The sequence below is a fragment of the Nilaparvata lugens genome, chromosome 7 (assembly GCF_014356525.2).
Source record: "Nilaparvata lugens isolate BPH chromosome 7, ASM1435652v1, whole genome shotgun sequence".
NCBI lineage: Eukaryota > Metazoa > Arthropoda > Insecta > Hemiptera > Delphacidae > Nilaparvata > Nilaparvata lugens.
Genome location: NC_052510.1, coordinates 986,604 through 1,010,865, shown reverse-complemented (window position 1 = coordinate 1,010,865; position 24,262 = coordinate 986,604). Strand labels below are relative to the sequence as shown.

The window sequence follows — 24,262 nt, the reverse complement described above, 5'->3', positions numbered from 1 at the left end:
TCCGTTTCCGGTACAGTAAAATACGGTATTGCCTGACCTACCATCTTAGAAGTATAATTTCATGACGCCAGCTATCCAGTTCACTGGTAATTTTTGAAGAAAAGGGAATTAGGAGTTATTCCCATGAGTTCTAATAAGAATATAAATAGAAATACAAATCTCAGTACGGTACCCTTATTTTTACTTTCCTTGCCCTATTACCATAGGTAAGGAAAGTATTGCTTTCCGAAAAAAATTAAGGTACCCCAATTTCTAAATTTCTATACGTTTCAAGGTCCCCTGAGTCCAAAAAACTGGTTTTTGGGTATTGGTCTGTGTGTGTGTGTATGAGTGTATGTGCGTCTGTGTACACGATATCTCATCTCCCAATTAACGGAATGACTTGAAATTTGGAACTTAAGGTCCTTTCACTATAAGGATCCGATACGAACAATTTCGATCAAATGCAATTGAAGATGGCGGCTAAAATGGCGAGAACGTTGTCAAAAACAGGGTTTTTCGTGATTTTCTCGGAAACGGCTCCAACGATTTTGATAAAATTCATACCTAAAATAGTCATCGATAAGCTCTATCAACTCCCACAAGTCCCATATCTGTAAAAATTTCAGGAGCTTCGCCCCATCAATGCAGATAGATTCCCAATTATCAGGCTTGAGATACAATTGAAACGAAAAAATCAAGTGGAGTAGATTGAGCATGAAAATCTCTACAATTAATGTTTAGTAACATTTTCACCTAAAATTGAAAATAAGCTTTAAATTCGAGAAAATGTGATTATTCAATTGCAAATTATTGTTGATTCTATTAAATCATTCACTATGAAGAGATAGCAGACTTCATGTGTGTATCCAGCATTATTGCCCTGTCACCAGTTGGCTCAAATCTTTGAATAGTAGATTTGAGATGCGCGGGAACACTATAGCGTCAGGTGATCAATTTTCATAACGGCAAGGAAAGTTGTGTGAGTGCGCCACACCAGATTTTTGAATTATTTTATCACATGTTTCGGACATTCATGCCATTTTCTAGTGATTTGAAATAAATAATCTTTCAGCATTATTTATTTCAAATCACTTGAAAATGGCATGAATGTTCGAAACATGTTGTGATAAAATAATTCAAAAAAGGTAGCCTACCGTACTGAGATTTGTATTTCTACTTTTATTACAAGTAGCCTTAAAAAGAAAAGAGACAGTCTAATGGGAATATTTGCACTCAGCGCATCTTAGCAAGTTTGAATAGTCCCATCAGAAATGGGAAGAATAATTATATTTATTCAATATTCATTGAAATCAATAGAATGTTCATATATGGGGTTTGAGCTTGAAAAATTCCAGTAATTTTAAGGCATAACGAGAGTAATTTGATTTGGGCTAGTTGTATTGAAGATTCTATAATAAATAAATTATAAATTTTCATATAGATACCTAGTTCAATTAATCAGAGATCTAATTAGGTAGGTATCGTACTACAAATGAGCCCAAGATGAACATTACCATAAACCGCACTTTTATGGATGTTGGGACAGGAAATAATAATAATTTTTATTCCATGGTTTGAGGTAATAGATGGAATAACTGTTAAATAAATGGGTAATATTCATTTATTCACCAGAATATTATTAGTTCACCAGAATCAGAGGACCTTTTGGAGCAGACGGTACACTGAAAAGGCTTCTCTTTGGTGTGGGTGCGCATGTGAATAGTTGACCAGACTGAGAGTTAAATAAATGGGTAATATTTATTTAACAATAAGATCAATTTGTTGTAATTATTGTAAATGGACATTGATCTAATCATATAAAAACTTCAATTAATTAAAAGACGTTATTGACATTCCTCTCACTAAGACATTTTAAATTTTGCCGCTGTTTAGCCAGTGCCTCTGGCATCGTCGCCATATTATTCATGTTTATAGAGGGCATTGAAAGATGAAATAAATCGAAATATTGATATATCGATAACAAAACTGTCGATAAATCTGATCTGATAGATCGATTTTTTTAATAAAAAATAAATCGATATATCATAATCTGAATATTGATATATCGATAACAAAACTGTCGATAAATCTTTTTATCTCATTATCTTCTCCACTAAATCATATCGATTATCTTTTTTCTATAGAAAATGAATCGATACATCACAATTGAAATATTGACATACCAATAACAAAACTGTCGATAGATCTGATATATCGATTATCTCTTTTCAGTAAAAAATATCGATGTATCGTGACTAAATAAATTATATCGATACATTGATCCTAAATGTTTCGTCGCCATTTTTATTAAAAATATTAAAGGAAAACTAGGTTAGGTTGTACTTCAGCTTTTGTAAGGACAATTCGATAATGTTATGTCATTTTGACAGATTGTTCTGTTGACCTTCTTCGTAATTATTGCTAGATAATTACCTACATAAGATGATATAATGGCTGGTAAAGGAAGGAACGCAGTTCGTATTGAAACTGAAATAGAAAAGAGTCGTGAAGAATCCAACTGGAAAAGAGTGATTGAACTAGCAGAACAACTCAAGTCTAGAAATTCAGCTAAAGGTAATGGATACGGTTAGTTGAACATTTATCTCGGAGTCATGAACCTGTTTCGAGTATGTATTTGAACAGTTATCAAATCTTGGTGTTTTCATGTTGCCTAATTATTTTTGATTTGAGTAAGTTACATCTTGAGCATGTACATTCCAACTGTTATGGAATACTTTCATATTATTCTCTGTGTGTGAATATTAGGCTTTACACTAAAATCTCAATTTTAACTGTCTGAAGTTTATTTTGGAATTTCATAACTAAGTATTACATTTAAAAATTTTACCTTAGGCTACCAACTATTCTCAGTTCTATATTATCACAATTTTTGATTATGAAGTACCCTGGTTAGGTTATAAGTATAATAAGAAAGGCTAGAATGGCCTATTCAAATAATATTTAGAAAAAAGTTTATTCCTAGTTTACAATGTGCAAAAACTCCAACTATAAAAGCATATTCCCCGTTGAATGTATTTTGTTCGTCTTCAGAAAATACATGGTCTCTTACGGGTAGCGTCTATTTTGATAGTTCACCCCATAAGAGACAATGCATCCGCCTAAGGAGCTTCAAAAATTCAGTTTTTATACTTGGGGCCTTTGGTTATTTTTATCCACAACTATCGTCTTGATGATTTCCTCATCATAATCATCACAGTAGAGTTAAGTTCATGTAGCTATAATAACGGAGTGATCCGTGGTCTAGTGGATAGAGTGCTTGCGTAGCAACCTAGAGATCCCGGGTGCAAACTCCACTCAGAGGCAAAAGTTTTGAACTGGTCACTCCCGTGTTACGCGTGGGCACGTTAAATTGTCGGTCCCGGCTGAAGTATGACAGTTGTAAGGGGTCCATTGAAGGCTCAAATAATATATCCAGGCGAGGTGGAACTTCCATCAGGAACTCCCCACCAATAAAAGCCATACGAACATTATTATTATTTTTTTAATGTAGCTGAACTTGACTATGTGTTCATTTTTGTTCTTATTACATGTAACTATTGAAAATTGGTGTTTCTTGATGTTCATTGCATGATACTGTGATATTTTTTCAATTTTTTTTCATTATTGTTACCTAAACAAGGCTATATCTTATGTGTCTCTAGCTAGGTTATGTTATGCTATTCTTTTGAAAATATGTGGTGATATAACTTCATACTCTTCCACTCTCATTAAAAAAATTATCTCCAGTATTTGTACTGGTTGCATATTTTTTGTCAATGTGAAGCTGTTATGATGGATTTCAATGCATGTTTTGTCGTTCGTTCTATGTATCATAACTCTTTGGTTAATGTAGGCCTATGTTTGTGTATTTTGGAAGCATTAGTTATTAATACCATGATAACTTTTTCCTTCCTCTTATCTTTTAATTCTCTTTCTTTTTACTTTGTATTCTCAATTTACCTTCTATTTTTGATCGCTCTCTTTTCCCGTTTCTTCGTTTTCTCTTCTTACTTCCCCTTTATCTTTACTTCCCCTCTCTTCTTGAATTCTCTTTCTTCCATCTTCTCAACTTATTCCTTTCAAACTAGCACGCTGTGATTTGTCATAATACATGGTATCCAACTGAATGATTAATTTGCGATTTCAGAGCCACTATGCAATTTTCTGTTGGGAGAAGGGAAACTGGAATCATTCCTGGATGAATGCCCACCAATTGAGGCCAACACAAGCAAGGCAAAGTCTGGACTGCATGAAGCCAAACGGTGTCTACTGAACGCCGCTAGCGAACAGGGCAAAAAGGTATTCAAATACTCAAATCCCATCATTATAGCCTATAATTCAATTTCGATTAGGATAGGAAACAACTATCTTATACTGTAAACGTACAGGATTGGAAATTCACGAACGACGCATCATCACGTCTGAACTACTGAACTGATTGACATGAAATTTTGCTTTATTCACCTAGCTAAATTCAAAATTAATTGTTTCAAGTGTTTGTGTTTTGTTTCAATGTGGAAATTAGTGAAGAATTGGAAAGTCGCACACAACCTTTATTTGGACAATTTATTTTATGAAATTGGGATGAAAAGAAGTTTTGGACTGTAGTCTGTTTCTTTGACCTTAAGTTAATTGTAAATGAATGATAAACTTAGCTGTTAGTAGCTGTTACCGGTATATCTTATATAAAATTAACTGTTATTAATAATTAATTATATTTTATTCGCCAAGAAAATATTGAATGATTTAATAATAAATTTTCATGCTTGAGATTGAACATTTTGTTATTAATTATATTTTTACTGTGTTGAAATACGATCTGGTAACTCTGCGGAGCTAGAAAAGGATAGCGCTATCTGTTAGGATAATGGATGACAAGGATAGTAACGCCAATGTTAATAAAATGCTGCCATTATAACGTGGACCTCACTGAAGTGAGATTCAGGTTATGAAGTCAGCAAATCATTTAATAGTATATTACGCTACAAGCATAGAAAGTTAGTGTTTATGAGGATAGTTTCTCGGGCGAGGCTTGCCGAGCCCGGGAATATGTTATCCGAATACCGTAAACACCTTTCTGAGAGAGTCGCGTACGATATTTTTCGCCACACTACAGGTATAGCTGACGCCATAAAGTTAGGCGGTTTCGTGGGTCTCTTGTGCGTTCCAACAGCTGATGTTGTCAAGTAGAGTTGTCATCTAGCTTGGCAATAAATAGATGCATTGCATCAGCTGTGAGTAGGTTACACCATGTGACCCACAAAGCCGCCTAACTTCCTGGCATCAGCTATATAAGAATAATAAATTGAATAAGAATGTTTTATGAGAGGGGGGGAACTTTGATGTCTCATATCTCAAGAACCAGACGTCGTAGGGTACTCAAAGTGGGGTGGAAATTTCCGATCTCGCCCTCCTGAACACAATGCACCATATGGCACAGTTGTCCAAACACATTTTCGAAAATTTTCAACAAGCGGCCGGAAAGAAACCTGTTCTGACGTCAGACGAGAGTCGTCCGCAAACAATGTCTTTCAGATCTACATAGGGACTGGAAAACAACTGCTTTCTGTGCAGAGTGGCGAAAATTCCTTCTCTATCCTTGTCCGTCATTGGACAAAGCAGATAGCTCTATCCTTGTCTGTCATTAGACAAAGAAAACTAAAAGACTCATTGCCCGTTGCACAAAAGCCGGTTAAATTTTAATCGTGATTAATCCCACCAGAACCAATCAGGGAAGCCGTCTTATCAAAAAGGCCTTCTCTGATTGGTTCTCGTGAAATTAATTACGGTTAAAATTTAACCGGTTTTTGTGCAACCGGGCCTTAACCTATTTCGGATTATAGGTATGTAACCTTATCAAAATTAGGGAGAGGAATAGCACAAGGTTACCTTATTCTTCCTTTCTCCTATCAATCATGTACTTGTAAAAAATTGAAGAAAGGATAAAAATGTGTTTTTGGTTTCAGGCAGGGGTAGCCCTAGATTCGCACCTTCTGCTAGGGAAACTGCACTATGCCATGGGTCTATGGGAGGACTCTCTTTCGCACTACAATGAGGCCGACCTGCAATCTCTGACCGAAAAATCCCTGCCAAGTCGCAGTCTAAGGATAGTCGCTGAATCGTTTGCTATCAAAGGTATGTTTAGTGATTTATCAATTTTATAGTGAGGTCCACGTTATAATGGCAGTATTTGAATAACTTCCTCTTCCTTGTCTAACATCCGAGAAAGCAGATAGCGCTATCCTTCTCTAGCTCCGCAACGTCGCCAAATAGTTATGAACAATTCAGAAATATAATTAATTGAAAAAAAGATTCAAAGATCTCAACTTCGAAAATGTATTATTTAAATAGTTGAAAAATATCAATTTTTGACGAATAATATATTATTTTGAACAAGAATGAACAGTTAGTGCCGGTTGCACAACAGCCGGTTAAATTTTAATCGTGAATAACTCCACGAGAGCCAATCAGGGAAGCCGTCTTATCAAGAAGACATTCTCTGATTGGTTTTCGTGAGATTAATCACGGTTAAAATTTAACCGGCTGTTGTGCAACCGGGCTTTAAAATTACATCAGATATGGATACCGGTATCAGCTATCCTCTATAGAAGGCAGTGGCAAGTTAGAGAATCGGCAACGCTAATGTCCTATCTTTTTCCACTGCCATTATAATGTGGACATCAATATTGTCACTTGAAATGGGAGCGAAAAACCAGACGAACTCTCAACTACTATTTCTCACCCAAGTGCATGTAGGCCTACCTATAGTCAGTGGAGAAAGATGGGATAACAACGTTGCCGATCCTCTGCTTTCTATGTACGGTAGCTGATACAGGTTTATTGATGTAATATTAACTGTTCATTCTCGTTTAAAATAATCAATTAGATTTTATTAAGCTTGAAACTTTTCAATAATTTCATAATGAATTTTCATAATTAAGATTAAATATTTTGTTAATTTAATGATTAATTTTACATTGATAAAGACAATTTGGCAACAGAGCAAAGCGAGAAAGAGATAGCGCTATCCGCTTTGTTGAATGATAGACAAAGATTGTTAATCAAACACTGCCATTATAACGTGGACCTCACTATAGTAGCGGTAAATTTAATTTTTAACAAGATAGCGCAGTCACGTGACATAGTCTTGGTGCACTCAAGTCTTGGCGTCATGTAAAATGCTTTGGTTGTATTGATACTCTCCATTCTGTATGTATTCTCTGTCTAGGTTATAGAGTCTTTTCTAGGGTCTAGAAAAAATGAGAATTAATGACCTGTGTGAACTATATGCGGTACTCACTTTGTTGTCAAAGTTCCACTGTTGTTTGGATTTACAGTACATTCTTTATTGATTCATATAATAAGTACTTCATAAAAATGATTAGGTAACCTTGTGCTATTCCTCTCCCAAATTTAGATAAGGTTACACATAGTCCGAAATAGGTTAAGTCTTGTAGTTGTTCACTTCACAGAATTTTCAGTACCTACTTGATCATTATCACTAAGTAGATTTTCAAATTTAGATGCTTCAAAACCAAACATAGAGGAAATATTTCACTAATTTATATTTTGTAAATTTGTTGTAGGATTGTGTTTGGAGAAAGTGCCTCCACCCACCTCGTCCAAGTTCAAGCAGGTGGAGTGGGAGGGAGAGGTGGGCCACTGCTTTGAGCTAGCAGGCGATCTCACTCTGCTCTATCTGCAGGAGCAGGACAAACTGCAGCAACAGGTCTCAACTATATCGTCCACATCATCCACTGGCAAGTACCTACAGTGAGGTCCACGTTATAATGCCAAAGCAATGGTATTGCTATCCTTGTCTATCATTCAACAAAGCTGATAGCGCTATCTCTTTCTCGCTTTGCTCTGTTGCCAGATTGTCTTTTAATAATGTAGAATTAACAATTAATACGTTGAAAGCTGAACAGAATTCAATAAACTTCACCTCGCTTCACTCGCTTGTTGTTTTGAAACGTAGCTCTTGGATAAGAACATAGAAATATGAACCAATACCTAAGCTGAACCTCTTTATGAAGTTTGAACTATTGGTTGTTGAAAAATGTGATATAACTCATCAAAAAGCAATGAATGACTGGGAAAACCAGGCGTGATTTGAGGACTGTTCCAAAATCCATTGAGTCAGTGCATGAAATATATGTCAGTTTAATCGCGAAAATGGCACTCAAACGTGAGCTTGGTTGTCGGGTTTGGTGACGTCACGCTGGCGTCAACGAGTCTCCCCGACAGTCAATCCCCTACTGGTTAGGAGGGGACTGGTTGTCGGAACCGTAGACGACAACCAAGCTCCTCTCTCAGGAGCTCGGTTGACGCCGTCAATCAATCCCCTCGAAAGTGGTCTTAAAAGGAGCTCGGCTGACGAGGAGCTTGGTTGGCGCGTTCCCATAAATATGTCGTTTATTTAGAAAGCCAATTTTCTGACTCTAGCTGTTTAAAGTCTAGAACTTAGGTGAATCCCGAGCTCGGAAACTGGCCCTAAATGTTTCACTTGGCAGTCACAACTTTATTATAATATTCTATGAGGAAAAATTAATAAAAAATCATTATAATAAGGATGAATATGTGAAATAATGTGTTGTCATTTTAAAAGGAAATTGGCATTTTCACTGTTCAATAATAATACTTAGGTTGATGCCCACAAAGCTCTTAGGCTTGTGCGTGGGTAATGAGTGAGAGGGATGATGATGAGAGATGACGACTACTTCTTAGGTAATCGGGACCGACAGCTTATTGTCTCCTCCGAAAGACGGGGTGGCCGTATCTATGTGATTGTCCTATGATCAAAAACTTTTGCCCCGGTCGAGTTACGAACTCGGGTTCTCTTGATTATTAGACCGGCGCGTTATCACTTGCTCCAACGAGCCACCCAATTATTATTGGATATAAACAATTGTTTATTTTTTATAGGTAATAATATATCCATATCCAATTTATATATTTATGTTGTTTTTTTAATTGTTGTTTTTTGGTTGAATTGCAGGCTCACATTCGCCACAGCCCATGACCACGGGCACAAGGCATATGGGTCCAATTTTGGAGACAGCCATTCAGAGAGCGCCACTCTTACATGTACAGGCTGGGAGGTTGCCTCAAGCCGTAGCTAGATACAGGTAATGCTATCGTGAGATTTTTCCTTAAATAATTGGTGAAATAAATCATTTTACTGAGGGAGAACTCCTTATTCGATCCAACAGTGCATTGAAATGAGTCATTTTTTGCCAATACTATAGCTATCTATCTGAACAACGCGGGGTAACTTAGAGGGGTTTCACAAAATACGGAGGACCGAGGAAAATACATAAAATGCGGATTGACTTACTTTATGCGGTTGTAACGTTGCGGTTTTGACAATGACTGGGGTCTCACTCCGCTCTGACGGGAGATAGCACCCTTCTTCTCCTCCTCGGAGATAGATTGATTGATTGATTGAGTACTTTATTTATGTAGATTACAATATATACTGGCTTATTCACTTATATACAATAGCTTACAATACAGCAAAATTATAGATGAATTTACATAATATAGACTAAGAAAATAATTATTGAACTGTATATGATATGAGAAAGCAATTTGTAATATAATAACTATAAATAATTATATTGTTATGCATCTACATAAATTGGCGGAGCTTTGGACATATCAATGTCCATTCTTCGGAAACAATATTAAAAATATCCTTCCCACTAACTCTCTACCAAATCCAGAGAGATTGATTGATTGATTGATTGATTTAGTACTTTATTTATGTAGATTACAATATATATTGGCTTATACACTTATATACAATAGCTTACAATACAGGAAAATTATAGATGAATTTACATAATATAGACAAGAAAATAATTATTATTCAATTCAATTCAATTCAATTCAATTTGTTTATTCCAATACAGAAACAATGTACAATATAGAACAGAATAATTATGGAATAATTATTTCCCCGCATGGACTGTTGATCCGAGCGCGGGGAAAGAGTACACAATCTATACAGGTAATACAAGTGAAAAAAACAGTCAATAATATTTATATTGATTCAAGCTTAACCTATAAATAAAAAAAATATGTTAAATCCTGTAATGTATAAAATACAAACTGTATGAATGATGATTCACACAGCGCAATTACCCGACTCAGAATACTTCATCTTCTGGTGAGCTATCTGAACTGACGATTCAACAACATTAAATAGAAAGTACAATATAAAAGCAGAATATAAATAATTAAAATAAATAAGAGAAACTCAGGTGAGGCATGAAGGGCTTGAAATACAAAATCACAAACTAGTGAGGTTTGTGGTTGAGCATGTGCCAACTGCTTCGTGTCACCTATATGGCGACTCCAGCAGCGCCGCGGCGGCCACCCGGCCGATTGAGCGGAGCCAAAAACCTACTCTCTTTTTGTAGGCGGCAGCACCAAGTTCTTCTGCATCTATGATTGTTTGTGGGAGGTTTCTATAAATCAAATGGGCAAGTAAAAGGGATTCAGTGACGTTAAGTTTGATCTGGGAAAGTTATATCCGTAATTTATTCGGTGTCTGGTTTGATAATCATGTTGTAAGTTTGTAAAGATATTGGTTTTATTTGTTTTTATAAATGTGAGGATGGATTTCAAGTAAAGCTGGCGGATATCCAGGACCTGGAAATCGGAAAAGAGCTGGTCTGACGAGTATCTGACTGGTTTCTTTAGAATAATTTTTATAAGCGCTCTTTGCGTGACAGCCAGAGGCTCAAGCACAGCGGCTGAGGCACCGCCCCACGCCACTACACCATATTGAAGCAGCGACTGAACATACGCAAAATACACACTCCTGCACTGATCCGCAGCCAGCAACCATGCAAGCTGTGAGAAGGCATACAATAATTTCCTCAATTTCCGTTTAACATTGACAATGTGTGGGGACCAACTCATTTTGTGATCAATTGTTATTCCCAAGTAGCAATACTGCTCCACACGCTCAACCTCGTCACAGCCGCAGGCAGCCGACCGCAGATCACCACAGGAGTGTATTGCAAGCCTTTTCAGCCCAGGATCGCCATCCTGTCTAAAGTATATAGGCAGAGACTTGGTTTTTCCGACATTCAAGGATAGGGTGTTCTGGTCAAACCACCTTTTAACTTTTAGTAGGTCTGAGGAGGCCTGTTCATAGACTTCGTCCCAAGAACTTCCAGACGACACTAAAACAGTGTCATCGACGAATAACAATAGTTTCCCTACAATATTTACTTTAGTTATGTTATTGATATAGATAGAGAATAGTAGGGGGCCCAGGGTACTACCCTGAACCACACCATACTCGATGCTTTTTGGGTCACTCTGTGTACCGTTGATGGACACAAACTGCGACCTGTTTTCTAAGTAACTAATGAACCAGTCCAGGGATTCAACGCCGGCGTGCTGGAGTTTCACTATCAATTTATGTCTATCAATAGAATCGAATGCTTTTGCCAGGTCGAGGAATGTGACAATCACCCGTTTTTTGTTGCCTATTTCTCCACTTATGTATCTTATTAATTCAAAAAGCGCGTGGGAAGTACCCCTGTCTTGTCTGAAGCCAAATTGAGAATTGGAAATTATTTTCTCACGCTCAAGGTAATTTGTGAGTTGTATTTTGACGCATTTTTCAATTATTTTTGATACCGTGCAAATTATAGAAATTGGCCTGAAGTTTGAGGTAACATTTTTTTGTCCAGACTTAAATATAGGAACAACTTTGGCAATTTTAAAAACATTCGGAAATCTACCTGTTGTAAAACTAAGATTAATTATGTGTAGCAGAGGTAACTGTAGTGTGTTAATGCTGTTTTTAATTAACTTGGTCGGTATTCCATCCCATCCCGGAGCCGAGCCGCCTCTCATACTGACCACTACCGCGATAAGCTCGTTGTGGGTGACGGGACAAAGTGCAAAGACAGCGTCCGTCGCATGGTCGACGTCGTCCACCTCGAGTGGACCAGTCGGCCGCAGTGCCCCGGCCAACCGCGAGCCAACCGAGGCAAAGTATTCATTGAAGGCATTACCTATTTGTTTAATTTCAGCGGGAGAGGCCTCACCGCCGCGCTCACAGTACGCCTGCAGCGGAAATTTCGGCTTGCCCGTGGATCGACCAGAAACCTCATTAATAACATTCCAGAATTTCCTAGAGTCTCCCCCAGCTTCACTCAATTTATTCTTATAATAAATGTATTTAGAACGCTTAATAGCTGCCTTAAGTGTATTTCGGAATCGAATAAATTTTTGTCTGAGTTGATTATTGTATGGATTTCTCCTGACATCTTTACTCAACTTGTCACGACGACGCATCGATTGCAGGAGGCCAGAGGTTATCCATGGTTTAATTTTTTCGTTTTAGCACACACTCTTTCAGATGTTGTGAACTGCTCCAAATTTTTCTGTAGGATCTCATTGAAACTCTCAGCAGCCTCATCAACATCAGCCGCCTCGACCACCCGTCTCCAACTCTCCACTTTCAAGGCTTCATCAATTCCAGACCAGTTAATGATCTTGGAATATTGGGTGTCACTATTTCTACTCGGTTCTATCAACTAATTATTCTCTACTTCTAACCCAATTACAAAATGATCAGTTATGCTCGTTTGAAGAATGAAAGAACATGCATTGAAATGGAACGGCAATTTGATAAAAAAATGGTCTATGCATGTATTGCTATTGGGACGCGTTATCCGGTCTATGCATGATATATAACCACATTCATATAGCATATCCAGATAGCGTTCCTCTTGCGAGTTTATATTTGGGTGAAGGATATCGCAATTTATATCGCCAGCTATGATTTTTAGATATGAAGGGTTAGTGTCGGTATGGAGCAAATTCGTTAAACTATCAATAAAGTATGGAAGAGATGAAGACGGGCTACGATAAATACAGAGAAGTTGACAAGGTGTATTGGCCCAGGTGAAATTCAAGGTCAAGCTCGTTGCTAGCCCACCAATTGAGAACTGGTTACAGGTGACGGAAGATAAGCTATCATCCAAGTACACAACTATGCCATCACATTGATTCAATCCATTGTGACTTCGAAACAGTTGATACCCGTCAAGGCTCATGAGCTCACTATCCTCGTCCAACCATGCCTCGGTTAAAATTATAACATTAAATTTAGTTTTAATACCCTGCCACAATATGAGAAATTCATCAAAGTTTTTATTATAGCTACGAATATTGAGATGAAGTAATCTGAGTCTAACACAATTAATTGTTACATCTATGTTATGCTGAAAACTACTATTTAAATCATCATTGTCAGCAAATTCGGAACATTGTATCAGGACTTCATCTTGATTGTTATTATTCATGGTGAAGAACAGTGCATCATACCGCCTGATTAAAAAGTATGTTAACGGATGCTGCATATAATTTTCTAGTAAAGTATTCATTTTTATGTGGTTTTCAAGATACAAAAATTATTATATAATATATCTACGCTGTTATAAAAGTTGCTAATACTTAATATCAAAACTGAACAATTTAGAAAAAAGATAGAATAGCTAATACCCACTATACCTTATCTTTTCTAGATTAACAGCAAATAACATCTTCTTGATAAATTTAATAGGAATTTTGTCTACACCCGTAGCATTACTATGAATACGTTGAAATGCTCTGAAAGTGTCTTCTTCTGAGATTGGATGGAAATGAAATTGATCAGTAATTGGTAAATCTAAGTTTGTAACCTGCTCTTTAAGATCATCGATATGATTAGCAATGACAACTTCGTCGCGTTGGTTAGAGTGTGAAACGAAATGGTCATTTATATTGTTCAATGGTAAGTCAATTTGTGGATTCGATTTCTGTTTGCCAAGCCCGAATTCTTTTATTCCCTGCCAAAGTGATTTAGAGTCTTGTCTATTGTTGTCATAAACGAATTCAAGTACCTAATCTTTGAGTTCCGTAATTCCTGTTTAACTCTATTTCTAAGGCTCCTATAATCTATCAAACTGTCCAAGTCAAATGTCTTTTTAAATTTTCTATGTGCTTTGTCTCTACGTCCCATCATCTTAAGTATGTCTTCAGTCATCCACGGTACTCGTCGTTTTCTATTAATCCTCCTTGTCACATAAGGTGCATGTTTGTCATACAAAGTCAAAGTCCAATTCTCAAAGGTATTGACCATGTCATTAACTGAGGGTAACGCTTCAATTTGATGCCATGGAGTCTGAGCCACATCAGTCAGGAAGGCGGCTTCATCAAAGTTTTTGAAGTCTCTATAAGTGAAAATTTTCTCTTCTGGCTTAGGTATCTTATGGGAAAGTACACAGTAGATCAGATCATGTCCAGAAATAGCTGGGACTGAGATTTGGCCTGCTCGAACAACCTCGTTAGGATCACTAACAATGAGAAGGTCAATAAGTGTGTCAGATTCATTAGTATGATGAGTTGGATCGAGAGGTAAAATAGTCATGTTTAGGCATTGGAAAATAGTAGTCAGTTGAAAGTAGTCAAAGTTACGATTTTTCATGTTCAAGTCGGTGTTCATATCCCCCATAACTAGTATACGGCTATAACAAGGCATAAGAGAAAGCAAGGCATTTTCGAAATCTGTAAAATGACCTATTTTTGGTGGGCAATAACAGATATCAACGAGTAATTTATCAGTACTAGATAAGGATAATTCAAGTAGCATAAACTCTGGTCTGGAACAATACTCTTGTTTAGATGTGATTAAAACTTTTGTTTTGATATCATCTTTCACATAAATTGCTACACCCCCACAAGCTTTATTTAATCTATCATTCCGGAAAAGATTATATCCAGGTAATGCAACAAAATTTGATGAAATACTAGGCTTCAAAAATGATTCAGAAATTCCGGAGATTGGACGTTAAGGTGAGCAGCCTTGAAAAGTTTTTTGAAAGAATGGAGCTTATTTGCTAGAAACATACCTGCGTCATTATTACTATTATTGAAATAATCATACCTACTTGAGGGCGAGCGAGCTGACGTGTCAGTGAGAGGCATCATGGAAGCAGCAGACCAACCGTGAACCGACCTCAGAACGACACATGACGGGGAAAATGGGGATGAAACTGATAAAACTTAACCTAAATGAAAAAGTCTCTTGATTCGAGTGCATCCTGTATGCCTTGACAGTTCGGCTCCCTTCACTATTTAAAAACACTAGTTCAAAAAATTCACCAAACACATCAATAAGATGTAGATGTTGTGATCTCTGGAGTTACGGTGATGAATAATCCTAATGGTGAATAAGATGAAGATTGAGGAAGAACTGGTAGTGGGAGATCTAGTCCAAGTTGAGATAGAGCGAGTAGGTATCCAGTAGTGGAAGAATCGAGTCCGAGTGGAGGTAGAGCGAGAAGGTATCCAGTAGTGGAAGATCGAGTCAAAGTGAAGATTGTGCGAGTAGGAATCCAGTAGTGGAAAGATCTAGTCCAAGTGGAGACAGAGAGAGATGGAATCCAGTGGTGGAAAATCGAGTCCAATTAGAGATAGAGAGAGATGGAATCCAGTAGTGGAATATCGTGTTCAAGGTGGAGATAGAGCGAAGTGGGATCCATTAAAAACTGCAAAAGAGAAGAAAAAGCCAGTAGAAAAACGAAAAATCTTTGAAGAAAGTTATCAATTGAGAAAAGATACATAATACAACTGATAATGAATAATATTTGCATAAAATGGAAGAGGAATAGTATGATTTAATGTGAGAAAGAACCGAATGTCAAATATGGATATTAGTGGAAAGTAATCAGATAGAAAGAGAAAAGGTAGAAAGAGAAATAGAAATAGAATGAGAAATAAACATTTGAACATGCTGGATAGCTAGTGGAAAAATCACAGGGAAAATAATGATAATAATAGGGAAGAAGAAAAGAGAAAGTAGGAATGTGCACAATTGAGAAGAAATTATGAAACAGAACTATAGAATAAGAAATAGAACATCGTATTGTGATCTTGAATTAATCAAGGAAAGAAGAAGAAGAAGAAAAGAAAAAGAAAGAGAAGAAGAAGAGGAAGAAGACAAAGAAGAATAGAAAAGAATAATAATCATCATTGCAAAAATCACAACAATATTCTAGTAATCATAATAACTATAAGATTAAGAAGAGAAATGAGAAAGAAAAATAAGAAGTAGAGGAGACGCTTGAGAAAGTGCTAGATTATTTTAGATGAGTTTTAAATAGGATTGAACGGTGAAGTTTAAAAAATATTATATAGTATTAGAAGTATAATTAACTACTGGGAGTTGCAATAACAATAAAAGTAGTAAATTGAGTACTGTAATATTTTAGTGATGAATGTCTAAGATAACGTTAAATGAAACACAGCCCCTTTATAAGCATAAGAACAGACTACCCACCCCTCTGTTCTATCAATAACTCTTCACACATTAGCTTCTATTGTTCGAGCTGTGGCAATAGTAGAAGATATCATTATGTACACCTAATATAGAAGAGATTACTATCTATACCTATAGATTACATCTATATCTATAACGTGTTAGTCATCCAATTTATTTGAAATTCAGCATTTCAAAAATTTTTAATTATGGAAATAATTTTGGTAAGAGATGTAATTATTAGTAAGAATAGAGATAATAATTTTCTTAGTACCCTCTGGAGTAAAGTAGTTGATGCATTGAACGTAGTTTTGGGAATTAATATCAAGATAAATTATTAATCAGTATTAACAAATGTGGATCTCTATAGTTTGAAATAATTATATATAATCATAAATAGCAGTGGAAAGATTCATTTATAGAACATTTTTTTTTTACGAATTTCCTATTAGTGTAGTGAAGGGCACCTTAGTCATCGAATCCTGAAATGATTTAATTTACCTTTATTTTTTGAAGGTCGGTCATCCTCTCGACTGTGTGGACCCTCTTGGATCCTCCCTCGCCGATAGAGATCTTAATCCTCCCGTCAGATGACCAGACATTCCTGTGCCCATGACGGTCGGCTGCAGCATTGAGGATCTTGAGACGCTCCGCCGTCAGATCCTCGCGAATGGTGACGCCGGAACCCTTCAGCTTCCTCTTAGCATCGAAGATCATCTTCCTGGTCCGGTAGCTGCAGAGTCGAACTATGATGGGTTGGTCCTTAGGTTTCGCTTGCCCTTGTTGAGGTGGTTGACGCCTTCCAATGCGATGCGAGCAGTTGACATCCGCCAGAGTCACGGGCACGTTCAGCTTCTTGTTGAAGACATCAAGCGCCAGCAGGTCCGTGTCTTCTTTGTGGCTCTCTGGGATCCCAAAAATACGTATTGAATGTCGGCGCCCATATTGCTCGAGGTCGTCGACCTTCAGGTGACAAGACACCTCCAGCTCACGAATTCTATTGTGCAGCTGTTTGTTCTCCTCCTTCAGTTCCTCGAAAATAGACTTCACAGCTATTGAGACGGCATTATGGACAGACTCTTCGATTTTCTGTCGAATAATGCGGAGGTTCTCTTCGGACAATGCTCCAGAAATAGCTGGCTTCGGAGCATTGACCTCATTCTTCGGCGTGCCTCTGTTCGGTCGAACCATAGTGTACCGTTAGGTGGATTTACACTTTTATAGGCGAGAAGGTGAACTGAAGAATTAGGAATGTTTTTTCAAGATAAATAAAAAGAGTGTGAGTTAATCAAAAATATAATTTCACTATTGAATTTAGCTCGAGAAACTGAATAACTTGATGTATAATTTCTAGTGAATTGAAGACACGATTAGTCACAATACTTCACATAGTTGCTTATGAAGACATGTCTAATTGCAGTGACTAATCGGTTTGTGTTGCTTCATAAGCAACTATGTGAAGTATTGTGACTAATCGTGACTAGTCTTGTCTTGACTAACTGGTTTGTGTCTACCCTAATGAGCTAATTTTCTGTCTTAACATACTACTCTGTATAAAATGTAACAGAGATTTCTCATTAGAAACTCTAAGGGCCGGTTCCCGAGCTCGGGATTCTGCAAAGTTCTAGACTTTAAACAGCTGGAGTCAGAGAATTGGCTTTCAGAAACGGGGCGTAGTCGTAGTTTTTTAATATAATCTTTATTTCCTCATTGATATAATTGGAAATGTTCTTCCTTGACGAAATGAAACATTCCTAAATAATTAAATTTAGCTGAAACTTTACACTATTTTCTCTTTATTTTATTTTGTGTTCAATCTTCCAGTCCTCCGAAATTTAATTTAAACGTAGACTGCGACTGCGCCCCGTTTCGGAAAGCCAATTTTCTTACTACAGCTGTTTAAAGTCGCGTAAATCTTAAAATCCTCAACGTTTTGTTTACCTTACATCCATACTGGCTTTAATGTTGTAATTATGTTTGTATAGAAGTACTTTGTCTCGGATCGAAAGGATAGAGTTTCTACTGATGAGCCAATATAGCTACTTCTTTACATGAAGAAGATCTATGATCTAACAGATCTATCTTCTTCTTAACATGGCCTTCAGTGAAGCCAAGGTCATGCCTAGATACTTTGCATCGTTGGTATATGGTACAATTTGGTGGTAATGATTATTGGTATGGGCAGATCCTTCTTACTATAGTAAGAATGTCCACGTTATAATGGCAGTGTTTGATTAGCAATGGTATTGCTATCCTTGTCTATCATTTAACAAAGCATATAGCGCTATCTCTTTCTCGCTTTGTTCTGTTGCCAGATCGTCTTTTAACAATGTAGAATTAATAATTAATTGAAAAAATATTTCATCTTCATTATGAAAATTCATTATGAAATTATTGAAAAATATAATCTCTTGCTAGATAAAACATAATTGTTTATTATAAGCGTGAATGAACAGTAAATATTAGATCAATAAACCTGTATCAGCTACTGTCTATAGAAGGCATTGGCAAGACAGAGGATCGGCAACGTTGTTCTCCTATCTTTCTCCACTGCCATTACAACGTGGACCTCACTATAGTGAAAGTGATATGAATCGACTTTGCCTCATTTAGTTTCATTATCCACTTTCTAGTTCAATCTTGAATTTTGTTGATGAATCTCTGTTTTTCTGTTGGAGTATGAATATTGTTATATTGTATACTAGCAGGTAACCCGTGCTCCGCAAGAGTCCAATTATAAACATGACAAACTGAAAACTCGACCTACTGAAATCTTGAAGAATTACAAATAGGCCTATAACCATCCTCGGTAAATTGAGCATCTATATGCATAATTTCAAGTGAATCAGTTGAGTAGTTGAGACGTGATGAAGCGTCATTCGTGAATTTCATATCCCGTACCAATTATTTCCTTTATTATATTATAGTCATGGAAAACAACACCAATTTGTTTGAATTTAATGCAATTTTTTTGGATTTTTAGAAGCATGCTGTGCGCAGTCGAGTCCAGCGGCACACATGGACTGCGATTAGCTCTGACCAGACAGTTGGCAGAACTGCTGTTGCGTGGATTTACTGGAACTCGCTACACGCCGCCCACCTCACAGAGTAAGTTGGCACCACTGATCAGCATATTTATCACGTCATTAAGGCCCGTCTCGGTTTAAGCCATAGAGAAAATACAGAGTGATACATCCACGAAAGGTGTAACAGCCAAAAACCATGGTTATTAAGGTCCACGTGCACCATCTCAGTTCAAACCTAGAGAAAAATATCGGGGACCGAGCTTCGCTCTGGAGTACAAAAGCATAAAAAATTTATTACGAAAGAAGAAATTATAATAACATTTATAGTTCATACAGAAATGTTCTTTCTAATCACAGTCAATTGAGAATAATTCCCAGAGGAATGCAAAAATTTCCCTCACAAAGGCCCGGTTGCACAAAAGCTGGTTAAATTTTAATCATGATTAATTTCACGTGAACCGAATCAGAGAAGACCATTCCAAAGAGATGGATCTACTGGAATTGATCAGGATTGAAAATAACATGGCTTTTTTTCAACCGACATTAAGTACCTGATTGAATGATTACAAAAGTTGAACAGCTGAATCATAATTTTGACACAGTCCCACACACATGAACTCACTCACTCACTTCTATCATCAACAGACGACGAAATATTTATTATCAGCTGTTTTTCCAAGGATGAATAATAATTATCCTTTTAATGTCCTTCAGCGAGTTTTCCCAGGGATGAGACCTAGTGCAATCGAATCTTTCTATTATAAACCTACTATGTTCTGAATTTCGTGAGAATTGTTAGAGCCGTTTTCGAGATCCGGTGAAATACAAACATACAAACATCTAAACATCCAAAAATCTGAACATTTAAACAGAAATTGCTCGTTTAATATTATAGGATACAGGGTGATACAACCACAAAATCTTTCATCTTTCTGATCAACCCATATACAAAACTCTTAGTATTATTATTTATTTATTTATAGTATAATCATAGAGAAACAATAGCGTAAGTAGATATCCCATGGTATAGGGAATTTATGTCGCAACTTTTACTGCTATCTCAATCCGATTACTGTCGATTATTGTCAATTTTTACTGTTTTGTTGGGGTGAGAGTGTATGAACAGCACACTTTGAGAGACTACCAGCGTCACACAGTAAAAGTTGCGACATAAACGCCCTATACCATGGGATAACTACTTATGCTATCGTTTCTCTATGGTATAATGTATATTTGGACTGTAAATTTTTGTGATCTTTATAAAAGTGTTTTCATAACCTCATTTGGGCTATTTTCATCAAAATTAGGGAGAGAAACAGTTTTGGGTTTATCCTGTTGACTCTCTCACAATCATTAATTTGATATTGTAATTGTGCAATGTAATAAATGAAAATAAAAAAGGTGTAAAAGCCTAAGCCCTGGGGCCTGTTTCATAAAAGTTACAAGTCCTGTAATACAGGAGAATCACCATTCCAATTACATGCTCAATATAGCCGATAAAATCAGCTGTTCCTGTATTACAGGTAAAATTTAGAAGTTTCTGTTTCATAAACAATTTTCCCTGTAAAACAATTTACAAGACATTTGCCTGTATTACAAGTAAATAATACAGGACTTTATCATAGTTGTGTTTCATAAAAAGAAACTTCCTGTATTACTGGACTTGTAAGATGTTAAATATTTTATCATTGTTTAGACCATCGTAAAACTTTTACAAGTATAGGTAGAATCTTTAAAAGCTACATTTTGTTGAAAAGGCAACGTGTTGAAATGGATGAAGGTAGTAGTTCTAGTTCTGGTAAAGATTACTATGTTATTATTCGTAGGCCAAGAATTTTCAAGGACAGAATTTCTTACAATATGATGCAGGAAACTTATCAATATTATGAACGGTTTAGATTAAGCTTTCCTCAATAAAGCCTTATTGGAAATATTCAGAAAATGTACGTCCATAATGTTTTATGTTTTTTATTTAAAAAATTTAATTAATGTCGTTATTTTAATTATTAACATTTGATAATTAACTTTTTTTGAAACATTACTACTCACATAACTGTTATAATAAGTTATGTAAGTTAAGTAGTTATTATAATTTCTCAACTATTTATCATTAACAAAGTTATTTTCCAGCATGAATGCAATCTGTCCATCGTCAGAAATTTGATAATGTGGATTTTCCACTAAAACATCTTAAGTAGAACTTTGTTCAGATATTATATTAGGCTCGCTGGCCAATGAAAACATTAATTCAAAAATAAAGGAACTGTAATACAGGCGAATATTACAGGTGATTTTACAAGTGTAGAATTATTTTTATGAAACATAATTTTACAGGATTGTAAATTTCAATTTATAAGTCCTGTAATACAGGCCCTGTATTACAAGGGTTTTATGAAACAGGCCCCTGGCCCCTTCAGAAGTGCTGTAATACAGGAACAGCTGATTTTATCGGCTATATTGAGCATGTAATTGGAATGGTGATTCTCCTGTATTACAGGACTTTCATGAAACAGGCCCAGGGCCTGATATCATATCAGGCCAGGGTATTTGATAGATATCATAGGGCATGATTTTTGCATAGATTCTGCATGATATTTGCAACAAAAAATGTTCAGTAAAATTTTCTTATATCGAGCTTAGTTTTCAAGGTACATCGATTTTTCGATATTTTTGAAAAAAAATCGTCAATAACTAGAAAACTATCAGTCAAAATCTAATTCTAAAGATATGGTTGGAAAGAGGGAGAAATTTCCATTAAGCTAATTAATTTAATTAGATTAAAATTAGATTAATCTTAATTAAATTAATTAAGCTATTGCATTTATTCAAATGCCAATGAATTAATAATTTGTTCCTCTGTTTGACAAACAGAGTTTTAAAAAAATGTTTTTAGTTTTTAATTTTATCGTATCATTTCTATTTATATTGTTTTAATTAAGATGTACAATTTAGCGTACTTTATGTAAAATTAACTGAAAAATTGAATAAAACCGTTCCCAGACATGTAGCTACAGTAATTTTTAATATATGTGACGAAATACGCGAAACTTGGTCCCGAAAAACAAGTTCCCTTTAGGTTTGAAGCAGATTTACTATGTTAAATGTACAATAAACACAAAATATGTTTTTACAGAACTTGTAGAAAATTTAATTTTGAAGAGAAAGATGTAGAATAAGTCTATAATAGACGAACGCAACCTTGAAAAAATAATCCTTAATTTCATACAAAACGCATGAAAAATAAAGAACTTAACAGATTTGTCTATTTTTCAATGCGTTTTGTATGTAATTAAGGATTTCTTTAAGGTTGCGTTTGACTTATTCTACATCTTTCTCTTCGAAATTAAATTTTCTACAAGTTCTGTAAAAACATATTTTGTGTTTATTGTACATTCAACATAGTAAATCTGCTTCAAACCTTAAAGGAACTTGTTTCTCGGGACCAAGTTTCACGTATTTTCGTATCTTGAAAATTACTGTAGCTTCAGGTCTGGAAACGATTTTATTCACTTTTTCAGTTCATTTGTTTATTTATTCGTGGACAGAATCACAAATCATATAAATATAATTAGGAAGGAACAACAGGCTTGGCCCAAATCTATTCCATTCCCAAATTTTGATAAATTGATAAAATGTCTAAAAAATAGGTTATGTTTCTACTGTAAAACGTTCAAGTTCAATTTTCGTCCAAAAATAAACATAAAGTAAAGTAAGTTAAACATTTTGAATTTAGAGAAATTAAAACACCAAACTATGTTTAAATATAACACTTAATTATCACTTCATATTGAATTAATCAAGTTATTTTATAAAATTTTGAACCCAAAAATACACACAACTTCTCTCACTAAGCACAGCTGTATATTTCATTTTACCTAAAGTACGCTAAATTGAACATGTTATTTAAATGGAGTCACTTTTACTCCCTAGGGAGTTTTTCTGTTTTTTAGTACCGAGAACGAAAAAGTGACACTTTAGTATCATGTTTCAGGAGTAAAGTAAGTACTTTTGACAGTAGGTGGAGGAAAACAGATTTTGTCTATTTTTCAATGCGTTTTGTTGTATGTAATTAAGGATTTCTTGAAGGTTGCGTTTGTCTATTATAGACTTATTCTACATCTTTCTCTTCGAAATTAAATTTTCTACAAGTTCTGCAAAAACATATTTTGTGTTTATTGTACATTCAACATAGTAAATCTGCTTCAAACCTTAAAGGAACTTGTTTTTCTGGACCAAGTTTCGCGTATTTCGTATCTTGAAAATTACTGTAGCTTCAGGTCTGGAAACGATTTTATTCAATTTTTCAGTTCATTTATTTATTTATTTATTCGTGGACAGAATCACAAATCATATAAATATAATTAGGAAGGAACAACAGGCTTGGCCCAAATCTATTCCATTCCCAAATTTTGATAAATTGATAAAATGTCTAAAAAATAGGTTATTTATTTATTTATTTATTTATTCTAGATATTACAATTCACTTAATTGGATAGAAACACAGACCAACGTCCAAAACGTCTCTTATTCCAAATTTTGTTGAAAAAAAATGTCAAAATTAAGGTTATGTTCACCTCGTCCAATAAAACACAAATTTATGCTATGAGGAAAGTTAAAGTTCAAAGTACTGTCCAAAAATATATATGAGCTGGAAATTTTGAATTCAGAAGATTAAAATACCAAATTATAGTCAAATATTGCACTTAATATCACCGCACTTTAAATAAATTAAGTTATTTTAGAAAATTTTGAAGCCAAAAATATACACACAACTTTCCACATGTTATGTTTCTACTGTAAAACGTTCAAGTTCAATTTTCGTCCAAAAATATATATAAGTTGAACATTTTGAATTTAGAGAAATTAAAACACCAAACTATGTTCAAATATAATACTTAGTTATCACTTCATATTGAATTAATCA

At 35.5% G+C, this 24,262-nt stretch overlaps 1 protein-coding gene across 1 annotated transcript in view; it reads left to right on the top strand.

Annotated features, from left to right (window-relative positions):
- The first annotated feature begins 2,297 nt into the window (after window positions 1-2,297).
- The window catches only part of LOC111061709 (tetratricopeptide repeat protein 7A), a 63,016-nt gene continuing 41,051 nt past the window's right edge, over window positions 2,298-24,262 (top strand). Inside the window, exons 1-6 of the mRNA XM_039431818.1 lie at window positions 2,298-2,568; window positions 4,130-4,281; window positions 5,949-6,117; window positions 7,569-7,742; window positions 8,981-9,110; window positions 19,296-19,463. Of these exons, the coding sequence (XP_039287752.1) occupies window positions 2,433-2,568; window positions 4,130-4,281; window positions 5,949-6,117; window positions 7,569-7,742; window positions 8,981-9,110; window positions 19,296-19,463 (929 nt within the window). The 5' untranslated portion in view covers window positions 2,298-2,432. The remainder of the gene's footprint in view (window positions 2,569-4,129; window positions 4,282-5,948; window positions 6,118-7,568; window positions 7,743-8,980; window positions 9,111-19,295; window positions 19,464-24,262) is intronic.